Here is a 21,439-nt window from a genome sequence, read left to right as displayed (position 1 = left end):
GTTTTTTCAATGAAATTCATAACTATGTTGTTTGAAGTTAAATTATGGCTAGCCTATTTCACACTTCTCACAGCTGCTTTGTTTACACCCGGCACTCAGACGGTTAATCGAGATTGACAAGCTAGGGATAGTTGCGCATGCGCAGCTGAAACTGACAGAGGAAACAGCCGGGGAGTAGTCAAACTGTCCACGACCAGAGAGAAAGAAGAAGAGGGAAAACAGCCAGAGGAACAAATAACTCGGCTTCTACGGAGGTTTCCCCCTCTCAGGACAGCTATGCTCGTCTCGACGCCATCGCTTCCTCACAGGTGTCCGCTTCCCGGTCGCTGAATGGCGCTGGTTACCGTACAGCGTTCACCGACCCCCAGCACCAGCTCCAGCCCCTGCGTTTCGGTGAGAGCCGCTTTCATTTTTGCTTTTTAATTTAATTCACCCTCCTCCACTATAGCTTCCACTGTCACCTTAAACCACATGTTCTTGTCGTCGAAGGCGGCCCAGGGCTCCGTTTCCGCTGTCTTTTTTAACGGCTGCTGACTGTCTCCAAGTGCTTCGCCTTTGTACCCGTGCGCATGCGTGAAATATAGCACATCATTTTTCAGTTAGTTACTTAATGCATAGTAAACCTGCTCAGAAATTGCGTTTTGGTCTGTGTTGGTCGTATTTAGTTTTCAAAGCATCACACCATTGCCTTCCAGACAAATTAGGCTTTACATAATGTCCCTTTAAAATGGTTCTTGTATGTACATTTCCACCCAGATAAAAAGCTTATGTTCTACTCAGACACTTAACTAAGTTTCTCTCTTTTATCTACATGTGAGGTATTGTTTCGGCTATACGAGAACAAACAAAATGCCATAGGATTTGTGCTTCCTCTTAAAAAGAGTTCTGTGAACTTTCTTTGTATATGGGCGAATATGGACGTGTGTGTCTATGTCTTTGCATGTCTGTCACCTCCCCAGACACACACTGCATAGTTTCTACCAGTCTTCCTGTTTCTGTGTGTGGTGGTGTGTTATGGTGTGTTGTGAAGGTAGCCCCATGCAAATGAGAAACACAGGTGTTTTTGGAGTTGTCCTTTCCTTTGGAGGTCTAAGGTCCAGAGAAACAGGAACCACCTCAGAAAGCCTGAAATAGAGAGAGGAAGTAATCTACAAGCAAACTTGTACACAAAAAAATCAGGCTTGTGTGCAAGCTTCCTGTGTAGGTGCAGCCATTTGTGTAATGTTTGCGACGCCTTAGGCAGTGAAGTTTACAGATTTTTTTTTTTTACCTGTACATGCTTGCTTAGAAATGCAAGTGTCATTGTATAATTTGAAAGACTTGTGCAAGCTGAAGATGTTGACATATATATTTTTACCACATAATAAAAGTACATTAATAGTCTTAGTTATTGCAGTTATATGCTTGAAGTTGTGCAAGTTGTAAATTTTGAAGGATATACTGAGATTTTTTTTTTCAGTAGTTTGCCAGCTAATCACTAATCAGAGGGTCACTTGTCGGATTTAAATCTCAGGCCACTTTATTGGGTCATCTTTGCAGAAAGATTACTATGTCTAGTGAGTGGTTAGTCCTCATTTTTTCTTAAGTTTATATAGGTAATTTTTTTTGTATAACAAAACTATAACTTTTCTGCTTTAAATAAAAACAATTAGTGATCCATCCAGTGATCTGGTTCCCTACCTCCAGCAGTCATTGGACAAGAGGCAGGGTAAACCCTGGACAGGTCACCAGTCCATCACAGGGCAACAAACAGGCTTGACAGACAGGAAAAACAACCACAAGAGACGGAGATCAATGAACGGAACAGTCAGATTTTTGGACTGTGGGTGGAAGCTGGAGTCTTGAAGAAAACCGCAGGAGAAAACATGCAGAAAGAGCTCAGGCAAGGATTTGAACCAGTAGCTTTCTTGGTGCAAGGCAGCACTGCTGACCACTGTGCTTCCTCCTGTCACATCATACCTGTGTAATTGATTTGTGGCAACACTGTGAAACTGCTGAAAGCGTCATGGCTTTCATAGTGCGAATCTCCAACACTAACCCAAACCTACGCCATCCAGTCAAATATAATTGCTAAAGTGTTTCAGAATTACAGTTTCCCTACAAGTAAACCATTAGTATATCAGATTAATAATCTATTTGCCTTCCCCTTGCTATGCTCCCGAATAAGACGCTGATGTTAAGTTACTTTTTAAACAGAAAGAATTTCAGCCTTAGTATGATGGCCTTGAAAATTGACCCCGTGCCTTTTGTATTCTGAGAGGAAAACAGGTTCTGTGAGTAGGCATAGTGATAACCGCCTTGCTGTGCACACACACATTTTTTGTCTTGTTTTCCTCATGAAGCACAGAATCAAACAGCATAGAGGAGAGAATGCTTCAATTATTAGTAGCCAATCTGAGTTTTAATCTGATTTTATAGAGGCTTTATTTTTGAGCCAGGGAAAGAAAATTTGCTGAAGTAGTGGAGTAAATGGTAGGGAAGTGCTTTCAGGTGGAAATATGCTTTTAACTTGTGACCTGTGTTCAAATACTGCAATAACAAGTTGCACAGCTTCCCGTATTTGAATACATGTGATGTGTGTGTGCGAAGACGTTTAATGAAATGCCAATTAGCTGTTTGCCCTCAACATGTTTTTTGTAACATTTCCTTGAACTATGCCTGAGTTAGGGGAAATCCATCGTGTGCTGCACACATGCTGAAGCCGTCCGTTGGCCTCTTGATTACAATCTTTTTAGTATTTTTCTAATGAAGGCAGATAATATAGGATGTTGCACATGAACAGAAACATGTGCCCAGTTTCTGTTGCCCCTTTTGCTCAGGCCTCACATTTCCATTCACCTTGGAAAATTCTCACATTTTCATGTATGCAAAATCTTTGTTTTCTTATCCAAACCAAGTTCAGGTGGTAGCAGCACGTGACACGCCTGCATAAAAAAGCAGAGATCAATCTTCTGACGCAAAATCAAAACCTACCATCTTTACGATAAAGTTCTTTACATTTGTGCAGTCATTCAGAGAGCTGTCTTTTTGCTGATATAACAGAGTTTTTCCAAAATTGTGACTTCTACGATATTTAAATGTTATGGCCACCAAACGATACAAGGACGCATGTTACCGTATACGAATTAGAGCTTTTTAGGTTTGTTCACTGATGCTTTGTTTATTTCTGTTCGAATAAGCCATAACAGAGCAATCACGTTATTGGACTCGTGCTTCCAGCTGCTCATAGTTTACCTCAGACATGCATCTGTGCTTAGGATTTATTTGAACTGTCTCCTGGGCTGTTCTGTCTGACAGCCGACAATGGAAACCTGCGGATACGTTGCCTGAAAGAGGATGAGCGCCACCCGTTGTGGTTATTATATTAAGCTACAGCCACAGCAGCGTTGTCAGAACTGCCAATGATAGTTTAATACCATTTTAATCTTTTTTTCCAAAGATGGCTTGGTCAAAATCTTCCTATCCTCTTTCTACTCTTGCATACAAATTATGCCAAGGTCATGTTTGCAATTTGCATGAATGAATCAGCAAATAATACTCCATTATAGCTTTCTTCCTTGCTTCAGTCATCTTTTGTCTGTGCTCATTGTTGCCCACCATCAACCTCCTATCCACCCTTGCCTTTTGTAAAGCTGCTGATGTTTTAGTAATGTTGTTAAGGCTAGTTAGGATAAACAAGATAAGTACCGGGCATTACAAGATAAGCACCAAGTGTTCATCTGCTGCCAAGCCTCGGCTTTTTCATTTAACGAGGCTTCATATTACGTTTATTTACTCTTTGGCTTTCCCCATCACTCTGCTTGTTGGTGTTTGTGTGTGTGAAAACGTTATTCTCTGCCCAGCCACACCTTAAAAACAGAATGAGATCATTTTCCTGCAGAGTGTGTAAATTGAGTTGGAGCTGAACTCTGCCCCCTTCGCATGGCTCTGCCGGGCTCCACTCTACAGATGCCACTTGTGCTTTTATTCTCTTTGTGTGACTCCTGTGTGTGTGAATGTTAAAGTTACTGCTTTTTCACCCATCATAACAGGTTATTTTTTATGTTTGACTATAAATTGTTTGGGATTCTGTTTTTTTTTTTTTTTTTCAAACTAACTGTATGATACCTTGTATGTTTTTTTTAAAAATTGTTTTCTAATTTCTTATAAAATCAGCAGTGCAATTTCATGACAGCAGTTCCAATAGCAATTGTCTTTCTGTTTTCACCTTTAAAACAGAACCAGTGGTTCCTCATTTGGATCTGGTTTGAATGCCATTGACAACTTTGACACTATTGTTTTTATTGTTGATGTTTTTCAAACAACTAAAATTAATTACAGATCACAAACTGTGCCTTACAAAGGCTGTTTTTAGTTTAGGATAATACACTCCAGATTTGACAATAGTGTTACACATTTTAAAATTGCACAGATGCCTGAAAACTTAAATAGTTTTTCCTCTTATCCGCTATTGAATTGAAGGCCAAAAATCTGACACTTGAATATGAAAAAACACGGAGTTTTAAAAAAGGACATTTATAGTAAGCATATTTACCTTAAACTAGGGCTTCACAATGTCAGGAAAATGTGAAATTCCAATATCTTTGTTGAATTTGGTAATAGAAATGTAAAATGCGATTAAACCAACTTACCTCAGTCTTTTTCCATTTTCACAATAATGCCATGTCTTAGATGTTAGAATGTTTAATAAAGACTGTGCGTTATATATAATCTGATATATTATTTGTTTGTTCCCAGGAGTCCGGTAGTGGGGAGGATGATCGCCGCTCTCAGCCGAGGAGGTAAAATTTTTAACGAGCTTGTCTCAGACGAAGCTCATTATCATATTTATGTGGGTGTGTAGACTATGATTTCTATGTCCTAAATCCAACGTTGTTATGTCAGGTTGAACTTGTGCTTATATGACGCGTCAGACTCTCTTTCTCTGTAAGTCTGATGTGACTGAGAGCTGTTGCTGCTGTTGTCACGTCTCAGTCCAGGTTTGCCCCTCGCAGCTGGAGAGCTGGTTTACCCGGTTTCACTCAAACACAGCTGTAGCTGCTTTTGACCCAACAGTGATCAGTAATCACATCCGTTGCCAAATGTGTTTAAATGTTAAGCATTCTTACTCCTTTGCTAGATTCAGCACTTTAATCACAAGTGAAAGCCTGAAATCCTCTGGTGATAATTAATGGTTATTTTCTGTCTGTCCTTTAGAGGGCAGCAGCGCCTGTGTTGGGCTGATGTCAGTATGTGGGTCAGGGAAGCTGCCCTGCTGATTCAGGGACAGATTGGTAACCATTCCCAAATTCAGAGCATTCGTGTGTCTGGTCATCAGAGCTCTGCGCCATCCCACTGAGAGAAACGGCCGTCTGCGTTGGAGCAGCTGGCATGGAAATCTTTGCTTGCATATAGGGCCTGATTATGTATGTCTTTACATGGTTAAAGGTACACGATCGGATGTCATATTAACTTTATATCATCTGATCTGAAAGCAAATCGGTTTCTAAAAATGTGAAGATTTGTAGTAAAATAAGGCAGCATCTGGTATTTGAGCTCTATATAGAAGATCTATCATCTTTTTTATTTATTTAATTTCTTTCAGTTATTATACAACATTCAGTTTGAAGACTTGGCACGTGACTTAAAAATTCTCTCAGACCTTCAGTGATATTTATGTCTCCTGTTTCTGAACAGCACCATGCAGTCAGTGAAAAAGCTTTTAGTTTAGAGAAGTAGAAGATAAAATTTCTTCCTTAAACTTTTTTAAGGGCGATGCTGCAGAAGCTAATAACTGAAGGTTATCTGAAATCCCAGGTTTAATGTACTTCTGACAACAGGCTTGAGAAAATGTCTGTCACTCATACATTTCAAATCCCACCAGTTGTTTTGAAGATACTTTTATGTGTTTATGTAAGTAAAACTGTAAAATTAAGTTTATTTATTGAATAATCTGATGGTTATATATTTTTATTTCTGTAGAAAGAACTGTACTGTATAAGAAATGCTATACTTGCACACAAATTTGCTGTCAAATTAAGATTTTTATAAACAAAGGTTATAATTTCTCCAAATTTTGTACTCATTTACTGAACCATTGTAGATCAGTTGATCTTTCTTGTTAATTAAACTTTTGGTGAGCATTGTGGAAATAAATAAATGAACAATCTTAATGAAGAATTTGTATTACACCATGTTTCCACTGTTTGTGTGAATGGGATCATATCACATATGAACTGTGATCTAAAAGTAACGCTAAGGCACCTCCTGCTGATGTACAATTGATCAGATTATAGAAAATTGTTGTAAATCACAGCAATTCAACATGGAAATTAAGTGGCTCATCATGGCTGAACCAAAACATCCCCTGGAAGACGACTCCTTTTCATACTTGGAAAAAAATCAAGTATAAATTGATCGGAAAAAGAATCAAATTCTCAAGGGCTGTGATGATCACATCCACTCGTGATCTGACACGGTTTTCTCTGTCTGCCGTTCGTTGAATGAAAGTCTTTGAATGGAGTATTTTGGCGTGCCTGCATGCAGGTGTATTCTTACCCATTTTAATCAGTCTTTGCAGCTTGTTAAACTAACTTCGCCCAACCTGGGTTTTGTAAGCTGGCCAGGTTGCTGCTGTGATGGTCAAGAATCCCTGACAGCTGGCATTATAATTAAAGTGCTGTGACAACTTTTCTACAGTCTTCGTTTATAGCTCACAATAGAAATCTTTGTTTCCTCCCTGGGACTTTTGTTTTGATTTGCAGAGCCACTGTAACCAGAAGTTACTGCTGGTGGAGAACCTGAGTATTATCTTCTACCCAAAGCTGAACAACGTCTATATGAAATTCTCCAGCTGTCACCAAAATAGTGGAATTATAGTAATTATAGTCATTTAGTGGGACAAAAGTCAAAGTTTTCACATGTATGCCCGTGCAGTGCAGGATTTTTATTCTGAAGTATTTCTTTTTTTCTGTATAAGAGAGTAGTTTTGTATAATATTGTTTATTCAGATAAAGATAAGCACGATTTCTTATGCACGTGTTAAATCTTTCTCCCTGACAGACTTGTTGAAAGAGTAACATTACTTTTTTATTTGTTAAGATGAAATTTATAACATCCGAAACATCCATCTTAAAAAAGCTGCAGGGTATCTTTAAGAAGGCTTTTAATTTAAGTAGTGATTTATTTTATTAATAAATAGAGCATGATGCCATCAGCTTTAGAGTACAACTGTATATCATGTTTTTTAGAAATATGTCCCAGGGGAAGCATATTTAAAAATGATCAGAATAGATCCAAGTACATAGCCCTGGGGAACATCGCGCATGATTTTGGTATGAACAATGGGTTCATTGTGTTCATAATCAAACGCAAGTCTATAAAATCTAATCCCAACTATGTTTTAAAGTTTTTGTACAATAATTCTGCGATGTTGAAAGTAACACATAAATCCAATATTAGAGCAGAAACAAAACCCTTGTCGGAGGCCAGTGTGGTTCCAGATCTATATTTTTCCCTAAATACTAATGGAAACTTTTAATCGTGTGTTTTTTAGTTTTATTATTCTCTTTGTCTTTTAAATCCACGCCATGATGCTCTCGGATGGATCCTGAATCAGACGGCATTCTCAATGAATTTTCCCACTATGAAGGGATCTGAGCGGGTTTATTCCTCTTGTCGTTGCTAAAATGTGCGTGTGTGTGTGTGTTTTCTGCAGCAGACGTTCATTCAGACTCAGATGTGGTGATGCAGCGGTTGTGCCTGCGTAAGCGAGGCCCACTGCAGCGCTGCTGATTAAACCTTGTGACATCAGCACTTTATGGCGGTAGCTACAGCAGCAGCATTCACTGGCTGACCCACAGAGGGGAAATTACAAAGAGACTGAGGATTTAAACATGATTCTCTCATAGTTTTGATCAGTATTCCTGATCCCTTATAATCTCACTCTCTAGATGGAGAAAAAAATAGAATGAGGGTTTAATTTAGCATTTCAATTCAACTCTATTGTGCTTTAGTGTGCAGAAAGTATTTTGCATCCTTGATTAGACTGTTAATAATCAGATTTAACAGGCCATGTGATATTCCTGCTGAAGAGCGAGTGTGTGTGCTCTTAAATTAAATACTTAAGGCTGTTCTGTGATCAGTAAGGCCACTGTATGTGTTTATACATGTGGCAACAGTAGAGTAACAGTGGAGTGTCTAGTGTCTGCTTGCAAAAACCACATCCTTGCCTTTGTCGCGTGTCATTGGATGCTGTGAGTTTCAGCAGACAAACAGAGCAGTCAGACGGAACTTGAGAAACGGCTTCAACAACACAAACACAAACATGACCCCGCTGGTGGCCTCTGACCTTTTCTAGCTCGACCTGTGATGTGTGGTATGAATAACGGCACTAACACACCCTTATCACTTGTAAAAGTGTGTAACAAAGAATCAAGAACTATGTAAAGGTGCTTGTTTAGGGAAAAAAGTAAGTATTGTTGGCCAGGTAAACGGTGTGTTTACATGCTGTTTTGTTAACTATCAGATTATGAAAGTGGTTAAAGATTGCTGCAAGTATTTTGGTCTCAGCAATCTCCTCCTTGATCAAAGAAGACCAGAGATGACCTTTGAATGCCCAAAAATAAATATCTACACAGACTGACCCAATAAGTAATACAAGAGCCACAGCAGCAGACCCTGCAGTTGTTGTTTATCCTGGGGAGTGTTTTGCTGTCAGGTGGTGGCCAAGCAGTTGCCCTCAGCACGTAACGTAGCCTAAAAACTGAAACCATGTGTGATCAACGGGTAGCGTGACCCAAGTCGGTGATCAGGTTCCTACTACACACATGGGAAGGCTGGACTGTCAGTTTTGATTTCTCAATCGTCTTTTTCCGTTGTTGTTGTTGTTTGTTGTTGTTGTGGAAACGCCCACGGTATCAGGAGTAGCTGGCTCAAACGCAGACCTGCTATATGTTATGCTATTCTCCCAGCAGAAGTGATCAGAAAACATAAACATGATCAATGTGTAGCTCACTCTATTAACAAGATGCTTCATGCTGAGGGAAGATTATTACTCCTTAAACAAGAGTCACAAGAATGGGATTTTGTCTTACCAGGATTGAAAACATGAGGAACATCTTAGGCAAATTTTTGAAAGTTAAAGTCGGAAGAAGCTGAAAAGTTGCAACAAGCTGGTTAAAGAAGGTAAATCTGAATATCCATCCATCCAGTTATCTTATGCTTTCAGGGTCGCGGAGGGGCTTTATCATAATTGTACTTGTCAGACTTCCTGCTTCCTGATTATATCTGCTGGCTTTTACTGCATCATGTGATAAACAGGCATAATATTATGACAACCTACCTAAAAGTTTGTCTTCTCTTTGCTGCCACAACAACCGTGACCTGTCGAGACCTGGACTAGACCGCAGAAGGTGTGCTGTGCTGTCAGACAGCACAATTTTGTTTTGCAAAGCCTTTTGTTTTCATAGGGTTCCTTAGCAAATCGGGTTTCTACATGGCTTTTTATTTCTCTTTGGTCCAAATGTAATCCTTATGTTCAAAATGTTTGGTATTTTTTGGTGACAGGACAAATCTCTGACTATTCGGCCCTATTCACAAAAACTGTGATGCTCTGTATATTCTGAGATTTTATGTTGTGAGCTGTAGTGGCTTGTTTTTTGGGTCACTCTGCATGTGACCCTGTCACATGTTTACCACGCTTTCTGTCTTGAACAGAAACTGTTTTAAGGAGAAAAACAGCAATTGTGTCCTTCACAATTTGGCCCTTCACTCAAATCCTTACTTATGTCCATTTTCTTGCTTAAAATACCAACTTCGAGGGCAAACTGTTCACTCCCTGCCTAATATGCCCGACCACCTTCAGGAGCCATGATGAAAATGGTCATATTTACATAACCTGTCAGAGGTTACAATGTTTTGCCAGATATCCGTCAGAGAAAAAAAAATGACCAATGGCGATGCAACCTTTTTCAGTATGTTGAAATATACGTTTGAAAACAAATATTTCTTAATCTAGGTCTCTTACTCAAGAGCCCCTCTCTAAGATTTCTCCCCCCTGATAATCCGTCATCCAGACCTCCACATCTTGCCGTTTCCTCCGATTGGACCGTGCGAGTGTCTCCTCCCCTTCAGCGGGAGGATTTACCGCAGCTTGCCGCAGACACATGAGAAAGTAGCCGCTGAGCAGATGGTGATGCACCTGCTCCGTCACAGTTTCTGTTAATAAACGTGTCAGCGTCTTTGCGGGATTTTTTTTTTTTTTTTTTTTTTTTTTTGTGCGCACCGTAACACCGCGCAGCTGTGAGCAGCAACCGGAGACTCGTTTGTTGCGATGCCATGAGCAATAATAATAATAATAATTAAAAAAACGACAAAGTGTGAGTTAGCGTAGTTTTTACGTTTGAACTAATCCTTGTGGGATTCACGCATTTTAGTCGGCGGTTATCGATAGCTAACCCGTTTTAGCGCCGGAGCAGCGATGCCTCCCGGAGTGGTGACCGCCCCTCGCAGCTCGTCTGCCGGCTGCTTCTGCGCCTGCTGCGGGGTCAGGATCAGACCCTATTTCACCGAGAACTCCGTGATCTCCCAGGGGGAAATCTATCAGCTGTAAGTTCTGATCGGAAATCATCCGAATGTGAGCTGCTGATCCATTTTGAACTCCTCTTGAGTTGTTATATTTACCCCACTTTCTTAAGTCTTTGTCATTCCTCTAAATAGGCTTGGATTAAAATGGCTTAGAGTCTTGATGTCTTATAGAAAGTATGCCAGCAGCCTGGATGAAACGGTTTCTCTTGCTTTTGCCTCCTTACAAACTTCCCTGCAGATGCTTCACCTGCTCACATGCTCTTCCCCTCCACCCACCTCAGTTTCCATGCATCTGAAGGGAGCCTAGGACAGCAAGCACACTGTGTACCCCAGACACTTTCATAGCTTATAATTAATCTGTCAGCTCTGGAGGTGAACACTCTGGATCATGCTGGCATTTATTGGTGATTTATGTGTTTGATCAACGAAGCAAGAAATATTTCCTGCACCTATTCATTATTAACACTTCCATAAGACATGCTGTGTGGGTCTGTGTGTGCAAACTCGGCTCTTTCACAAGATCTTGGTATGAAGATCCTGAAGGCATGCTAATGGCATTGTGCTAACATGCAGATTTATTTTTTGTCTTGAAGAGTGGCATGTGGGTATTGTCATCACAGTCAGTGCTGTCATTTCTGAGTGTTGCTAGTGTTTTTAGGATGTGTAATCCTTGTTGATCCTCTTAATCCTTCACAGAAAAACCAAAGTTTCTCTTAAAAAATGTAGTTTGTTTCATTACATTCTACTTTTACAGTGGAATTTTGTAGCATAAAGGTGCTTGCCTAAAGCCAACATTTGTCTTTTTTTGTCCCTTTTGTCTTGTAATGACTCCTCTGTCTTGATGACAGGTGGTTATATTTCCAGACTTTCTGTCTCTCCACCTCATCCTTGCCCTGTGTTTATGTTCTGGCTTTGAAATGAGTGACGGATATGGACACTCGGTCAGCAGTGCTGAAAGGATCTGCCTTCACCGCTGTCATAAAATACAAACAGACTTGAGTTTCAGCGTTGGATTAATCCTGAGAATGCCAACAATTTGCTAAGCAAAACATATAATCACCACTACACTGAATTTTGGTAACAATTGGTAATAAAAACACCTGAGAACTTTGCAATCAGATTATTGAGTTGGGTATCTTAAGTCCATTACATAATTCAATTATCCAAAGAGTTCTCGGCTTAAGTGGCTTAGTGAGAGGTGCCAAGTGTGTGCCAGATAGTTGTTCAGGTTTGTGTGAACAAGTGGTGATGTCGCAAAAAAGTTGAGAAAATTCAAAAGAAAGGAGAAATTGTTTGTCAAAGTGCAAGTTGCTTTTATTTACTTTGCAAACCAGTTCATTTTTGTCGTGCCTCTATCATTTAGGAACACTTAAAATCCAACTCAGCAAACATGGCTATATGTGGCTGGGTTTTGTTTCACATAGCAATCTCAACTGTCTTAAGCTCATAAATCTTGCCTGTAATGGTTGTGCACGAGATTATTTGTTTGTTTTTACTAGAGCACAGAAGAAACTTGAAATCAAAACAGAACTTTTGAAGTGCAATCCCCCTTTCAGCCAAGCTTTGATTGCAGGCGTTTACCAGATATTGTTGAACAAACATTTTTATGGTTGCTTGATATGGCTGGGAATAAAAAGCTACAGAAGTATTTGAACTATTGGTGAAAGTTAAAGTGGCAAGTTGCAACAAACGGCTCCAGTGCTGGCAACATTTAAAGATGTGTATGTATAATAAAATATTTTATTACTATAGATTTACCTCACTGCAAATAATAAAAAAAACCCTTTTAGTTCTGGTGCATTGATCCTCTACCAATACCTAACAGTGAGGGGCGAGGTGCTTTTCTACATTTTCATGCTCTGCTCGCCTGCAGTGTTTTATTGCCAAAAAGCTGAATCCTTGGTCTCTCATTGGACCAAAGTAAAAAGTTCCATCTAACATCCCAGTAAACCTTGGCATAAACCAATGAATATATTAAATTGGGGATTTTTCAGCATTTTTAGCTTGACTATGCTGCAACAATGATTTCAGTTTTTAGGCTATTTAACAATCTACACCAGGGATGCTAATGAATGTACCCTCCAGTTTAAGATTTTTCTTGATCTGAATGTTTGTTGTACAAAGTCCCTGAAATCTAAAGTCCCAAAAAAGGTGTTAATGTTTCTTTTTTAATTTAAATTTTTAAAAAAGTGTTAATGTGTTTCTTTTTTAATATTTTTTTTCAACCAATTTCCTTTTTGTGTCTGTGCAGCATCAGTGAAAGTTTCCTGACAGTCAAAGGAGCTGCTCTCTTCCTGCCCCGAGGAAATGGCTCTTCTCCGACTTCAGCCTCTCGCTTCACTCAGCTGCGCAGTAAACATGCAGGTGAGGCGAAAGGTTCTGTTTAAATCAACTACCTTTTTCTCTAGTTTTTTCTTTTTTTAGCTCGACGATGTAGCATTAATTCAGTCTGATCAGCCTTGTTTCTTGAATCCTAACAGGAGACATCCAGCAGCATCTGCAGACCATGTTCACTCTCCTCAGACCAGAGGACAACATCAAGCTGGTGGGTGCACAATGCTGCTCAAAGCACGGTCTGCCTTCAGCGCTGGTGTTTAAATTGGTTCTGACTTTAATCATTCCTGCTCCAGGCAGTTCGTTTGGAGAGCGCCAGCACTCAGGCCACGCGCTACATGGTGGTGGTCTCAACCATCGGGCGCCAGGACACGGAGGAGAGCGTGGTTTTAGGCATGGATTTTAGTCCCATTGATAGGTGAGAAAATGAAGCACCCAAGTTCATGTTTCCAGCTTTGATGATGTCATAAAGTTGTAAAATGGTGGGTTTTTCTTCTCCTTACAGCTCATGTTCAGTTGGTATGGTTTTGCCTTTATGGAGTGACACCTTAATACACCTGGATGGAGATGGGTGAGACTTTTCTAAACATGATGAAACTGAGCACAGTCCAAGCAAAAGATGGCAAAAAGACTGAAAGTTTTCTGTTCTTTGCTCTCAGAGGATTCAGTGTATCAACAGACAACAAAGTGCATGTATTCAAGCCTGTCTCTGTGCAAGCCATGTGGTGAGTCTAAAGAAAAGCAAATTGATCTTTTTATTGTTTTAAAAGCTTTTATCCTGCCATCGTCTTTGTTCCATTCTCAAAAATCTTTTCACTGTCTGAATTGTGACGCTTTCCAACTCATATTGGCAGGTCGTCTTTGCAGTCGCTCCACAAGGCCTGTGAAGTGGCTCGCTGCCACAACTACTTCCCAGGCAGCTTGTTCCTCACCTGGGTCAGCTATTATCAGAGCAGGGTGTCCTCCGACCAGGCCCGCATCAACGAGTGGAACGCCATGCAGGATGTGCAGTCACACCGCGCCGACTCACCCGTCCTTTTCTCTGATGTGTAAATATTCAAATCCTTTATTAGTTGGCATACTGCTAATTTACACTACCACGCAAAAGTGTAATTGATTTTTCAATATTTTCCATCTTTCTCTACCTTACAAAATTCTGAAGGGTGTTTGTGCTGAACCCATATCACTCAGCAATTTGTAGAACTATTATTTGCAGGCAATTCTAGTTAGAATTGCAAGTTTTTTTCAAAATTGCTGAACATTAAAAGCATCTGGAGAAAATTATTTTAGGTCTTGCCACAGACTCCATGTTGCAATCACAAATGCATTCTAATTTTTGTTGGGTTTTGATGTAAAATCCTAATACATTGAAGTTTGTGCTTTTAAAGACATTTGTGAATACTTTTGTCTAACTTTGTATGTTGTCTTGTTTCTCCAGCCCCACAGAGAGAGAGCTCACAGAGCGACAGATAAAAACCAGTTTGAGGGAGATCATGATGCAGAAAGATCTCGAGAATGTCACCTGTAAAGAAGTGAGCTGCCTCAGATGCTTGGTGTAAAGATCTGTCAAGCAGAAGCAGTCATTTATTTAGATGTTGCTCCAAATTAGGTTAAACTGAACAGCCTGTTCTCTGACTGTGTCCCACAGATCCGGACAGAGCTGGAAATGCACATGACATGCAACCTGCGAGAGTTCAAGGAGTTCATCGACAAAGAGATGATTGTTATCCTGGGCCAGATGGACAGTCCTACGGAGATCTTTGACCACGTCTTCTTGGTATTTTGGCAGCAAACAAACACACTTCTTTTGGATGTTACTCTAAACAGATAAAGCTTTAGTTACACTTGAACTGTTTAGCTTCACTTTGTGTATTAAACCAGAGCAACCTGATGCTGTCTTGTATAATAAACTGCTTGCAATTTTAAGGTACTTGGGGCTTGTTTGGTTTGTAAAGACATACTGTACATGAGGCATGACTTGCCATGGGATTTAGGACTGATGAAAAGCTCTGAGGAAGGCCTAGAACAACACTGAGGATTGCTTTTGTTTCCTACAGGGATCTGAGTGGAATGCATCTAATTTGGAAGAGCTGCAGAAGAGCGGGTAAGGAAAAGCAAAATGCAACGAAACACATTCAGTGAAACATCCATAGCAGGGATAGCAATGAAAACAGTAAAGAATAAATATGCTTAAAATGAGAACATTGTAGCTTGGTGTGTTTAGAGTTAAACTGCAGCAGACAATCAGTCTCTTATTTTCATCTAGCCTCTGTTTACTTCCTCTCCAGGGTTCAGTACATCCTGAATGTAACGAGGGAGATCGATAATTTCTTCCCCGGTGTGTTTGAATACCACAACATCCGCGTCTACGACGAGGAAGCCACAGACCTGCTTGCTTACTGGAACGACACCTACAAGTTCATATCTAGAGCAAAGTGAGTTTTATTGGATTCCTGTGCAATCTGGAAAAGTATGAAGACTGTTTTAAAATATGTAACGATGTGTAACAAGAACAGTGTTTCCAGTCTTAATTCATTTTCCCTGTTGTAAGATAAAAATCTAAATTTTTGAAAGCGAAATAAAGAACAAAAGTTCTTTTTAATTGGATTATTTTTAACTCTTATCTTTGATTTACAACATCACAACCTGGACTTTTTACAGACAAATATATCGGCTGTGCTTCAGCAAATATATTCAAGATGAAGGATAGATTTAAAACTTCAGCCTTATAAACTTCAGTTTATAAGGAAAAACAGGATAAAGGGGAAACAAAATGTTTTTTGTCACATTCAATGACTTTTGGTACCTACAGTGAATAAATCCCAACAGACAAATGTTTTGTCAGGGTTAGTGATAATTTATGATTTAGTGATTTTGTTACATTTAATCAGGAAACTGTAATTATTTTGTATAGTTGTTAGTATTACTCTCATTTACTTCCAAATGTTTACATAATCTAAACATTTACATAATGTAAATTATGTAAATTTTTCTGCATTTGAACCTGCAGAAAAACTCTATCCCAAATTAATCAACACAACTATAGTTTCACTTTAAACTGAAACCATCGGCAAAAAATGTTTACAAGAGAAGGATTTTTTTTACTTGAACATAAACCATCAGCTAATTTTTTCTGTTCCAAAAGTGTTTTTTTTTTTTCCTTGAGATTTTGCTTCTGAATCAGCTCATTTGTTTTAAACACAAAATGACAATGAATAACTGAATTGTTCTGGTCTGCACCAGGAAATCTGGCTCAAAGTGCCTGGTCCACTGTAAAATGGGAATAAGCCGCTCTGCAGCCACGGTGATCGCGTACGCCATGAAGGAGTACGGCTGGGATCTGAAAAACGCCTTCGATTATGTAAAGGAGCGCCGGACTGTGACCAAACCAAACCCGTCCTTTATGAGGCAGCTGGAGGAATACCAGGGCATTCTGCTAGCCAGGTATGAATGTAACATCTTAACCACTGGATATTTGGAACAAAAAACACAAAACGTCATTATTATTTTAGCAATTTAGTGGAATATGTGATTGAACCCATCATCTTATTTGGTGCTTTAGTGTCTGTGCTGTGAGGGATTTTTACTGCTTTAGTCATTTTGTCAGTTTTGAATTTAAATATACACCTAAACATAATAATAATATCTTGAGGTTTTTATGGAAGATGTGTTTCTGCTTATCCAACATACAACAGAGCTTCACTAAATCAGACATTTTTTGTAGATGAATGCCAATTTTTTTATATGCACAAAAATGTTTTTTATTTTTTTCCCCTTAATTTGATTTACCATTCACCAATCCTGGCCTATTAAAGGGAAAATGTTAGAGTTCTAGTGTTTGACTGGTTGGTTGATGATAGAAAATCTAAATAATAAAAATCATTTTCAGAATTTAATCATTGTTGAGACGATAAGCTATCACAACAGGACATAACTTTGACATAAATTATGTGAATCAACTAATTCTGCTAAATTTAGTTAATTTTGTCTTTACATCTGTCATTTATTTTGTAGCAAGCAACGGCACAACAAGTTATGGCGTTCTCACTCTGATAGCGATCTGTCTGAGCACCATGAGCCCCTGTCCAAGTCCCTCGCCCAACCCAACAGCCTGGGTCGCGCTGACCCCCATAACCAGGCCAGCAGCATGCCTGGCCCCTCTGTGAGAGATCTGCTGGACTCTCTGGGAACGTCGCAGAGCGCTGGAAAAGCAACATACTCCACGAGCCAGCCTGACACCGGCACCCAGTCCAGTCGGCTCGGCTCCTCTGCCTTTGATGATCCGCCGTCTTTGTCAGGTGATGCTAAAGCTAAGAGCCTGGAGGAATCCTCTCAGGCTCATACGGCCACCAGCAGGCAGCTCACCCACCTCCACCCCGACTCCACAGCTGGTTCTGTGTTTTCTCCCACCCTCTCCAATGGTCTGTGTGACTCAGAGGAGCAGCCATCGTCGCCTCCCCCCTCCCAGCCAAGGGCGGCTACAGTGGTCCCTAAGCCTGAGCGGACAGACGTGGTGACTGTTGCACAAAGCGTTTTGGTGGGCCACCCTCACCCATCTCCCTCTGTTCACCACCTCCCCCCCTCTCCAGATCAATCAACCACGAATGAAGCCGCCAAACCGCAGGCTTCTGAGCCTGAGCCACCAAACACACACCAGCCTGGACCCCACTGCTTATCTGCACCAGTGCCTATTGAAGAAACGGACGATCATCAGACATGTGGCTCAGATCCGCCGTCCTCCAACGACATCAGCAGCTCTCCCCCCGCGGCTCCGCAGGACAATGTGCTGCTGTTCGGCCATAGTGCAGATCACATAAACTTTTTTAGTGCCAGGGAAAAATTCAAGGGAATGAGTCACGATGGCAAAACTCAGAGTGCTGCTGTGCAGCTGAAGAGCTGTGGCAAAGACCATCTACCACAGGAGGACATAAACAGTGGGGTGCAGGAGGAGGAGAACAGAAAGGTAACCATTGCTTGTAAGTTTCCCTCTATACCTTCTTTCAGTCTTTGTCCTTAGTGTGAGTGAGAGAGTGAGTGGATTTTCTGAGAAGTTAAGCTATAACTATCTTAGAAATCCTACAGTATTTACATATCTTTAACTTTAAATATAATTGAAAACAAGTTATTTTCAGTAATTCAATTCAAAAAGTCTAACTCAGATGAACTCATTAAGCACAAAGTGGTACATTTCTTAATTTCTTGGCAGCTGGCCATTGTTCCTCTGTGGTTAAAATCGAGTCAGTTTTCTGGCACTGATGTAACAGTGACACCATGATCATTAGGTGTGGCATTGGTGGCAGAGTGAAATCAGCATCTTCTTAAAGCTCATCCACAGAAGAAACTTTTCTGCTGTACATTCAGACACTGAGATCTGTAATTTCTAAGTGAAATGTAGAAAATATTTAGTCTTAAGAGGCCTTTGAACCAATAAGCAGGCAAGTTCTTTGATGATTTCTCTGGTTCAGGTTAAGATGAAGAATGCAACAGCTGTGAATCTCTCCCTGCTCTTGTGTTGGCTTATCAAGGCTTCAGTTATCCTTGTAGAATGAATTCATTTTTCCTAATATACCTTTTTTTCTTCCACCTAACTTTACTTTAGGTACTTGGACACTCCCTGATGTATCATTTTTTGTATAATGAATAGTATAAGTTTGACTTTTTGAATTGGATTTTTTTTTTTTTAAATTAACGTCTCAATGATAGTTTTGTGTGTTCAAGTATGTTTGAATTTTGCATTTACATACCAATATATAATTGAAATTATTCCAAATAAGCATTTAGATTCTCATGATTCAAGTGTGCCCTCTAGTGGTTGCATGTAGAAAAGGTCAAAAGTGTTTTTATTGGTTTCACTTTATTAATATTTTTGCTTCTGAATGATCTCTGCTCTGTAGGAAATCCCAGCTCCTGCGCAGGTCGCAGGAGTGAACCCCACAGAGACCCTCACCCCTCCAGAACCACCAGGCTCCCACGACCAAGACGGGACGAGGTCGAAGCAGGAAATGGAGAATCTGGACGCTGTCCCTCAGAAGGAGGCCAAGAGTGTAAGAGAGGAATCCAAACAGAAAGAGGACGAGGAGGCCGCCCCCCCTCGCCTCTACAGTGACTGGACCAGGGGGTCTGTGCGGCGAGCCACGCAACAGCTAGAGCAGCGGATGAAACGGGAACATGAGACGCCGTTGGCCTCGTCCTCTGGCGGCACCTGCAGCTCCCAGCGTCATCCAAACAGCATCCACTCCACAGTGCCACAGGACACATCGGTTTCCCCGCAGGTGTCTGTGGAGGGAGCGCAGGAGGGCGGGGATGGCATGTTTAGACTGGTTGGAAGGGGGGTTCTGGGAAATGTAGAGAAAAGCACAAAGGGACTCAAACTCCAGCCTGCTGACACCAGATTGCTGTCTACCTCTTCTCCTTTCCAACACTCTGCACCATCTCCCTTTGCGTCGGTAAACTTCCTGTGTTTGGAAGGTGTGACGGAGCTTGAGTCGTGCGTGGACTGGGACTGTTACACCGAGGGACTCCATGCTGACGTCGCCTTCAGGGAGACGTGGGAGACCCTGTGCGAGCTGGGTGTCTTCCTGCAGCAGGTCGGCTCGGCGGGAGCCTGCTTCGGCCAGGGCTCAGGAAGCGCTCCGAAGCAAGGCAGCAGCCTGCAGAAAAGGGTCAGAGAGGTAGAAGCCAGGATCCGGCAGGCGGGCCTGACCCCGCCGTCTCTGATGAAGCGCTCGGCGTCGCTGGCCAAACTGGGCTGCCTGGAGCTCCTAGCCAACGATCTGACTGAGCTGGAGCGCAGCTGCTCCGCTGCAGCGCCGCCCTCTTCTCAGGCTCCTCTCCACGCCGCTGGTGATGAATCCAAAAAGCAGCGAGTGCACAGTTCTCCTCTGTTCAGCAGCAAACATCCAGAAGCTAAGAACGTTTCTACTGCTGGAGAAGGCTTTCCATCGTCAAAAAAACTTCCAAACGCTGACCAAGACTCTCTACATTCTCCTGGGCTGACTCTTCTGACCAACAGGCAGCAGTATGGGAAGACTCACCCGCTGAGGCAGCTTCAGAAAAGAACTGTTGGCACCCTGTACAACACCATGTGACCCTCACTGTGTGTGTATGCGTGTGTTTGTGTGCGTGCACCTCTTACGTGGAAATCAAGTGCACATGTTGGATTTATTCAGCAAACCGAAGCCTCTTGCCTTAAAGGATAGTTTTTAGTTGTTGTTTTTGTACATTTTTTCCCTACAGATCCACCAAGAGCCTCTGTGAAATCAGCGACACCATCAGTTAAACAACAAGAACCATCGCCTGACCTGAAACCCAAACTTGTTCCTGAGCCTGTACATACTCCCTGTGCCCATCATTGCTGGTTTTCTTGATCGTTCTCGTATATCACAGGAAGGTGGGATGTTGCCTCTGTTATTTCTGCCTCTTGCTAAAGTTTCTTAAAACATATTTTCTGGAGAGTTTTATTCATTTTCCGCCAATATTTTTGCGTAACTGTCAAAATCAGGCAGAAATCGTAACCGCCAACCGTTTCTTGAATGCAGATTCGAAACGCTTCTTCATCAGGAAGTGGAAACCCAAATTTTGGATTTTGAAATAGAAAGAGTGGAAGAATGTTTTTTTTTTTATTCGTAACACAATATCAATACCTCAACCAAATCCGACCTGCGGAGTCGTCAGGCTCTGGTTTTCTGGAATGTCCTCCTCCGTCTGAAACAATTTTGAACTACACTTGATAAACTGGAAACAAAACCTGGTGTCTTTCGTTGTTCTCTCAGCTCTGAAGCCGCTCAGAGCTGATTCCTCATGTGTTTAGCTGTGAGGGAGGAAGGGTAGTTTTGGGGGCAATAATGGCAGAGTGTATATTTATGAGTTTCCTGCTGTGATCTCTTTTGGATGTAAGTCTATCTTCTGAGTGTTTAGAAACTACGTGTTTTTTTTATAAACATCTGGAATGTGTCGGTGACTGAGTTAGTTTTATTTTGAATGGATCTCTTTAGTACAGCTTTTAGGAGTGTGCCTGTGACTGGCAAGTGAAGCTTCTCTGCAATCAGAAATATCTGTACAGGGACGTCTGTCATACATGCACTTTACTCCCTTTTTTTTTACTTTTGATTGTGACTTTTTATTTTTACGTGGGTTTGCTATTTTTCGGGAAGCATGCTTAGGCGGTAGTAGGTGTCGGGTGTATGTGTGTGTGTATGTAATGTCAACCACATTTTGGATTTTATTTTAATTCGTTGATGTAAATATTTTATATTGTGCTTCAACTGTGACCATAAAAATGGAGATTATTAAAATTCGTGTTTTCCCTGAGTTTATTAAAGAGCCTTAAAGTCTGCTGGTAAAACAATGAGAGAAAAGTTTGTTTTGGATTATTTTAGCTTTAAACTATAAAGTGATTTCAGCCTTTTCCTCCTGGGTAGAACTGGTGTAACTCAGTCAGGAAGGTCGGCCATCTTGGTCAGGCAAACCTCATCGGCTCTGCCCATTGACTTTGTATTTCAGTCACTTATGCAAGCTTACACTGATTGTTGATTTGGAA

The 21,439-nt window shown here is 41.0% G+C and overlaps 1 protein-coding gene across 3 annotated transcripts; it reads left to right on the top strand.

Annotated features, from left to right (window-relative positions):
• The first annotated feature begins 151 nt into the window (after positions 1-151).
• ssh2b (slingshot protein phosphatase 2b) lies at positions 152-21,194 on the top strand. 3 transcript variants are annotated; one of them, XM_014977428.2, is made up of 15 exons: positions 152-393; positions 4,738-4,781; positions 12,818-12,930; positions 13,047-13,111; positions 13,197-13,318; positions 13,406-13,471; positions 13,560-13,625; positions 13,755-13,949; positions 14,339-14,432; positions 14,549-14,677; positions 14,958-15,004; positions 15,189-15,335; positions 16,144-16,344; positions 16,915-17,863; positions 18,795-21,194. In XM_014977428.2, the coding sequence occupies exons 1-15, from the start codon at positions 331-333 to the stop codon at positions 19,986-19,988; spliced, it is 3,495 nt and encodes a 1,164-aa protein (XP_014832914.2). In that variant the 5' UTR covers positions 152-330; the 3' UTR covers positions 19,989-21,194. The 3 variants fall into 3 exon arrangements, with proteins under 3 accessions (XP_014832914.2, XP_014832908.2, XP_087868850.1); XM_014977422.2 differs by lacking the exons at positions 152-393; positions 4,738-4,781 and adding an exon at positions 10,058-10,587; XM_088012724.1 differs by lacking the exons at positions 152-393; positions 4,738-4,781 and adding an exon at positions 10,058-10,587 and having other exon boundaries at positions 13,047-13,115; positions 13,201-13,318.
• Positions 21,195-21,439: the final 245 nt, after the last annotated feature.

Source organism: Poecilia mexicana, unplaced genomic scaffold, assembly GCF_051168715.1.
Source record: "Poecilia mexicana isolate PSO_F unplaced genomic scaffold, ASM5116871v1 scaffold_14, whole genome shotgun sequence".
NCBI lineage: Eukaryota > Metazoa > Chordata > Actinopteri > Cyprinodontiformes > Poeciliidae > Poecilia > Poecilia mexicana.
This window is presented reverse-complemented; position numbering and strand designations above follow the sequence as displayed.